General features: G+C 46.8%; 1 protein-coding gene across 1 annotated transcript; it reads right to left on the bottom strand.

Moving 5' to 3' along the window:
- Nucleotides 1-682: 682 nt before the first annotated feature.
- On the bottom strand, nucleotides 683-5,557 carry LOC138580889 (hemoglobin subunit beta-2-like). The gene is made up of 3 exons (XM_069651783.1): nucleotides 5,342-5,557; nucleotides 3,213-3,435; nucleotides 683-1,010 (listed from the first exon to the last, which is right to left on the bottom strand). Exons 1-3 carry the CDS (start codon nucleotides 5,431-5,433, stop codon nucleotides 882-884), a joined length of 444 nt encoding a protein of 147 aa, XP_069507884.1. The 5' UTR covers nucleotides 5,434-5,557; the 3' UTR covers nucleotides 683-881.
- Between the last annotated feature and the right edge of the window lie 1,253 nt (nucleotides 5,558-6,810).

Genomic DNA, 6,810 nt, shown 5'->3' with positions numbered 1-6,810 from the left:
AGTCGTATTGCGCCAGGCATGAACATAGTCATGGCTGTGGATAAGGAGGCCATATTGTGATGCTCTCTAGATGATCACCCCCTTCACAACTGTGGGCGTCCTACCGTGGGGCTGGAGGACTGTCTTGAGGGATGCAAGTAAAGGGAAAACATCTATTGGCTTCCCCAGCCAGCGGGGTATTCTAGAAACCATTGCAGGTTCCAGTGGCGATGGATCAAGCAACAGAAAGGGATTACTCATGAGCAATAACGATGGCCATTAAGCAAGCAAAGAGGTTTACACATTGGGGTGTGGGCCATCCGACTGGGATTACAAAAAAGACTGTGGAAAAGGGGTGTCAGTCACAGGTTACTGGCCCGACATTAAGACAACAAGGTGGCCATGTTGAAAAGGCTGCTAGGTTTGTTCAGAACTCTCCACTCCTTGACTCTCTGCAAGCGTTGAACAATATTTTACAGTGCATTTTCAATGGTATACATTTTGAATAAATTGGTGTTAACTTTTTCAGCTTCAACAGGGAGTCTGTTGTTTTCCCTAACATTTGTGGACTCATTTGTGCGAAGGCCACTTCGAATTATGAGAACCTCCAGGCGCACAATTTGCATCCCATAGTAAGAACACTTGTTGGCCTCGCTATAAATGTAAATACCTGGGGCCCCAGCAAAGGAGAACAGAACACAGCTTGTTAGAAAGGCACTGAATCACTTTATTGATGTCACAACAAATTCACACATTTCCAGATGAAAAAACACGCTGTGGCACAGGTCACCACCCACAGAATAATGCCAACCGAACATCAGCTAAAGACCAGCGCCCACAGACCAGCACTCACAGGCCACCAATCATAGGCCAGTGTCTGAAGCCTGCACATAGACGGGCGTTTAGTGGTAGTGCTTGGAGAGAGCAGCGCAGGACACAGCCAGGAACTTCTCCCAGGCGGCGTGGACCGAAGGGGTGCAGGCGGCTCCCAGTTTGCGGGCCAAGACGATCACCAGGCAGTTTGCCAGGAGCTGAGGGAGGAAAATATGAATCTCTGTTAGTGATGTTCGTGATGGTGCCATGAGTAGGAAATCCCACAGGACCGTTATCAAGGGAGGAGGGCAGACACCCGTCCAGGTTGGACCACCTGGGCAGCACATACATCAACAAATACTGAATACTCACACACGGTCAAATACAGACGGCAATAACAAAATTAACTGTACAGTGAGTCAAGCAAGGTGACATCATTTGGCGCAAACAGCAATGCAAGGAATCCATCTTGAATTTAATTGATATTTTGTTTCTATCGCGCTCATACACAAGTGTTTCAGAGCACGACGAGGGAAGGGAGGGAAGGAGGGGAGAGCAAAACAACAGCCCAGTGACATTGATAACACGCAAGTGCATGGGGGAGGCGAGGGGAAAAGTGCAAGCAAGGGGGGAGAAGTGGGAAGTGCGGAGCAAAAGGAGAACAGCATAATTAATAATAAATAAGATAAATAATAAGCAAAATTATAAACAAGCACTGCCAAAGCCAAAAGTTTTAGCTTTCATGTAAGCATGGGATAGGCATAGTCATATTCTGGGGGAACACTGGCTCAGTTAGTCATCCAAAGGCTCTATGATGTGTAGAAGCCATAAAAACACAGATAAAAACTGTCAAGACTCGTTGAATAGCATGCACTCGAGTCTTCTGCTATTATGTCACTGTGCGGTCAAACTCATGCCACAACCTACAGAATGTGGAGGCTCTGTGACGTGATCAGGCGACACAGTGTTCATCCACAAAGGCCTCTGGGATATTGTGATTGGATGTCAGGTCTCCCGGAATGTGCGTTCCCTCCAATTTAGAGCCTACCCTAAAACAGTTAATATGTGCACACAATCGATTGTCCCAGAAGTAGGGATACACTGAATCAAATACAAATGTTACAACTTTACCTGGATTTTTTTTTTAAAGTCCACAACAAGACATTCCTATTTAAAGAGAGGATAAAATCAAGAAGGAAAATCTCCTTATTTCCGCTTGCCGCCAAGCTAGGGTCTACCTCGAGAGATGTCCAGGGTTTTACGCTAAACTCTTGCCACTCTAAAATGTCGCTTATGACTCACACACTATCCCCTGGCATTACCACCATGCATAATACTTCAGCTTCACTATGCTAGTCTGGCCACCCATTCTTGGCATTCATGCTGAAACTCCTTCGGACAGGGCATCCCCCCGGCACATCCAATGCTAGCCGCCATATCTGATGACAACCAGTTACCAGAGAGGCCGGTACCTCCCAGTACGGCAACAGTAGCTCTGACTGACACCGGCTCTGTGTTGTCCAGAACTTTACCAAATAAGCTAAACACTCTGCTACTGTGCACTGCACTCTGTGTGTCTTGTATTCTACATGACACTCTTCCAGTCTAGAGACAGCTTTCCTTGCTCCTTGTCTACTGGCAACTATGCCCAAAAACCCTAAGCAAAGAAAGAAAGGTTATCTGGCTGGCTCTCTTATATGCATATCTTAAAAAACTCAAATTGTGGTGAAAACCGTGGTCATCAATACCCTATCAAACCCAGGCCCCCCAGAACACCCCCCTGGTCTAAAATGGGAGAAGGTGAAATGTAACTGTTTCCCTAAGGAGAAATATCTGGGCAAGCAGCTTCCCCCAGCATGTCCGCTGTACCCACCGGTCCTGGTCACAGCATCATGCATGTAGGCTAGCATCATTGCATGTGATGGGTTGTTGGAGGGGCAGCCACCTGCTGTGTTCAGTTGTAGCCCACCACCCACATGCTCTCCATGCTAGATGCCCATCACCAGGGGGCTGCGCAGCCGTGAATTGGGAATGAACCTCGGACATGGGAAACTGTATTAGAGAGTATTTAATGGGTTCATCATCAAAAAGGACATGTTTCAGCAACCGAGTCACAAGGGCTATCAAAATTGTCTCTGTTCTTGGTGTCCGTCCTCGGACGATCACTGCTCTCTTTCCCTCTCTCTGTCTTTTGCTCTCTCTTCCTCTCTCGCTGACCCTCTCTGTCTCGTATTTCCCAGCACCTCTACATCACTTTTGTAGTAATCTCAGGTGGGTGTTGCCTTCTTATTGGTGCCAGTGCCCTGAGAGTTCTCCTCCCCTGGAGATCACACCATTGTTGTATTGAAGGTACTGCCCCCCCTCACCTTGGTATCAGTCCCCCTCTCAATTATGACATATCAGAAAACTTTTGCTCTTACCCGGAAGTTCTGGGGATCCACGTGGAGCGTGTCAGCATGAATCTCACTCAGTTTGGCCAAGGTGTGCTTGATATCATCTATGTGGGTGACTGCACTTCCCAGGGCAGACAGGACCTTCTTGCCATGAGCGGCGACCTTGGCATTGCAACTGATGGCTTCTGCAGTGGAGAGGTCTCCAAAGCTGCTGAAGTACCTCTGGGTCCATGGGTACACAACCAACACCCTAAAAGAGTTGAGACAAGAGTGAGGGTCAACATATGTTTCATATCTGAATGGTTTTGTTGTTGAGCTCTTACTTCTGACGGGGAAAATACATGATTAGCAAACAGTGTTCCGCAAACATTGAAGCCCGAGAATCAGAAATGTTAACTATAAATACCTCTACACATAGAAAACTCATCCGAGGTCCACTCCTCGAGAGTCACCGTCCCTCGCCTGTCATCCTGACTCCCACCCATTTAAGGTACTGACAGATAAGTGTAGGCAGTTAGCAATCTGCTGGAACACAACATCTTGAAAACAACCTTTTGGCCAATAGAGTCACCAGGCCAATACATGAGACTCCAGCTGATACTGCAACGCTACGCGCTTGAGATGAATATTGGACTTCATGTACCACTACAACAGCATAACTACATGGTACATGTGAGACTCCATCGGGGGTTAGAACACCCCAATCTCTTGATGTACATGAGACTCCACTTGAGGCTTGAACATCACACCCTCTCAGTGCTCGGTCGATGTCACCGGAGTCTTCAACACCCAACCCTCATCCTGCGCATGAGACTGCATATAAGGTTACAACATCATACACTCACAAGGTCCCTGAGACTCCACCTGAGGCTACAAGATCCTACCCTCAGGATCTACGCGAGACTCCACTACAAACGCCCATTCTCATGACATTTTGGCCAAGGTTCCACAGTAGGCAGCGACTAAGGCACTGATGTTTGCTATCACTGTTATGCCTGAAAAGTAAACCCTGGTACAGGCTGTAGACTACATGGGTGCCCTAATACAGGACATTATAGAAGGTTTAAGGACACCTCAAGTGCCCAAATCACACAATGCTGCACCAAGATTTAATGAGGTATCTTCAGATGTCTCTGGCACAGCTGTGCACAAACATTTCGGCAGAGAAGAGTTTAACACTGTGCAGCATGATAACAACACCAACAGGTAACAACGATATATAAAATACATTCACCAAACAACCCTCTACAGGAGACCCGTGATGAAAATATTAACAATGGTTTAGTATATTTTTTCAAGAAGAAATGAGATTGAACAGTGACTGTAACCAGGCAGGGCAAGGACCACCCTGGCCTGTGCGTAGGGGTCTTACTGTGTTTCACAAAGACAAGACTCCAGGTCAGAGGTCTGCTGGCTCAGGCGGATGGGAGACTCAGTACCATATGGATCAGAGATCAGATATTTCTGGATTGGTCCATGTCACTGGGGTATCCAAGGCAGGTCCTAGGCTTTGCTTGTAGTGACCCAAGACAACAACTTCCGGAGTGCAACTAATTGACATATGAAAGCCCATGACCAGGGGAAGGTGTGCCCAGTGACATGTAGTCAACCAGCAACATAAGGATTGTTAAATGCCCATAACTATCCCAGCTTTGCAACTACACTTTTTAAGATTGGTGTAACCAACAGCGACTCTTCATTACAATTGAAGAGATATGAAAATGTATGAGTGTGAGAGAAAAAGGGCAGATTTGCCGACACTGTGTGAGTGACAGAGTCTACCAGAATCAACAATGACCCCCCAGCATCCTTTAGTAGGAAACTACACCAGCCAATAATCTGAGGGGCAAGTCTACATAAAGATAGATGGCAATGGCTGCACAGACTGGGGGTAGACAGAGCTGCATCTGAGGTTGGTTTAGCAAGCAACAGCATGTGTTCCACATCACAGTAATCCGGGAGATGGACGGATAAGAGAAAGTGTTAAGAAGAAAGCGAGAAAGGATAGAAAATGGAAGTTGCAGAAAACTAAGGTAAGGGTTATTAGTCAGAGCTAGGTCAGGAAAAGGTGGTAGGCAGTAGGAATGTGAGGGGAGAAAACCTGGAGGAATACATGAAGTGGAGCGTGGCGTGTGATAAGGATTGTCTCTAAGTACCTGACCAGGGTTTCTTTTCCATCAGCAGCACAGTCCACCTTACTCCACACAGAGGTGATGGCGGCCTTCTCTTCTGCTGTCCAGTGAACCATCTTTGCTTTGGGGTCGGGTGTTGCTGTGGTCTGCTGAGTCAGATTCTGCTGCTGGAAGCTGCTTCTGCTGGAGAGTTGCCCGAGTCCCAGGGATTTATAGGGCTGCGGCCAAGTCCCACCCAGTGAGCTAATTGTGCTGAGTCAAGACGGCGACACTTATCTCTCTGGCCAGGCTCCTTCAACCTGCTGACTCAGCCTTTAATGACGTCTTCTTTCAAACTGTAGAGCAATTTAAAAAAATAAATATCTAATTGTCACGTACCATGCATTAAGCCTTTAGGCCATTCAAACACACACAATTTCCAGGTGTAGAGTCTGTCCTGCAATTTCTGACAAGCTAAGTGGTGACCTCTGCATAAATAGAGGCTAAAGAGGTGGAATGCTGTCTGTTAAGTAGAACTTATTCCACTCTCCTGGGGAAAGTGCAACTACACAACACTTAGTAGCCGGGTGTTCTTTGCACTGTGCAACGTTCGTCTGTTCCCCTTTAACAATCATATTACACACTGGACGTGTGAATGAGTGTTCTTGGTGGCAGTGTGGCAGGTAACTCTACCCTTGTCAGTGGGAACACTCTGTGGTAGAGGCCAGGGGTTGTGGTGGGCTGCCTGCTCTGAATCAAATTCCACACACCACTTCACATAATCCGGAGCATTATACAGTATGCAGGGCTCGACTGAGAGCCAAAAGGACTCCTGGAAAATGTTGTCATTCCAGCCTCCCTATTGCAATGTATCTACCGAGCGAGATACATTACTTACATGGGGCTTTGGGGAAGATGCACCCCCCACACACACAATTTTGTTTTAAAGTTACGAAACGATACACTATATTTTTTTCATGTACTGAATAAAAGGTATTCTTAAGAGCTCCATAATCTCCAGTGAAAGTGCGAACAATAAATAGTGCCCTCAGTAAAGAATACTGTTCACAATGTGTTTATACAGACAGTCCCCTAAGATAGACTTTGGCGACCTCCACTAGGCTCTCTAGCGATTCTACTTGAGCCCGGAAGCGTATGTGATCTGTTTAGTGTCCAGTAGATGGCAGCGGTGGTTGAAGTGAATGACGAGAAAGAAGTAGTGGAACTATGTTCCCTACTGGCCTTCCCCTGGTCCCCACAAACGCCCCCCTCCCACGCACAATACAAACCCCCAAAACACACGCGCCTGCTGTTTAAGGGAAGGTTCAGTCCAGTGCACTGAAAGGGCAAGTTTCAACTTCTTACTACACTTTTATTTTAAAATGAAACCATTCCGGAACGGTTTCTTTTTAAAATAAAAGTATGGAAACAGTCAAACTTAATTTAAAAAGCTACAGGAGCACCCCTCGCAACCGCTCCTTCCCACTTCGACTACTGGGGGGCAGTGGCATTGC

This window comes from Ambystoma mexicanum, chromosome 3p (assembly GCF_040938575.1).
Source record: "Ambystoma mexicanum isolate Mex_15411 chromosome 3p, UKY_AmexF1_1, whole genome shotgun sequence".
NCBI classification, from domain to species: Eukaryota; Metazoa; Chordata; class Amphibia; order Caudata; family Ambystomatidae; genus Ambystoma; species Ambystoma mexicanum.
Note: the sequence above shows the minus strand (reverse complement) of the source record. Positions and strands in the feature narration are given on the sequence as shown.

Bases quoted from the DNA above. Each gene is read 5' to 3' on its own strand.
- LOC138580889 (XM_069651783.1), bottom strand. From the start codon at position 5,433: ATGGTTCACTGGACAGCAGAAGAGAAGGCCGCCATCACCTCTGTGTGG. The intron at 3,436-5,341 runs GTACTTAGAGAC...CAACTCTTTTAG, and splicing joins GGAAAAGAAACCCTGGTCAG to GGTGTTGGTTGTGTACCCAT. The intron at 1,011-3,212 runs GTAAGAGCAAAA...TTCCTCCCTCAG, and splicing joins TGGATCCCCAGAACTTCCGG to CTCCTGGCAAACTGCCTGGT.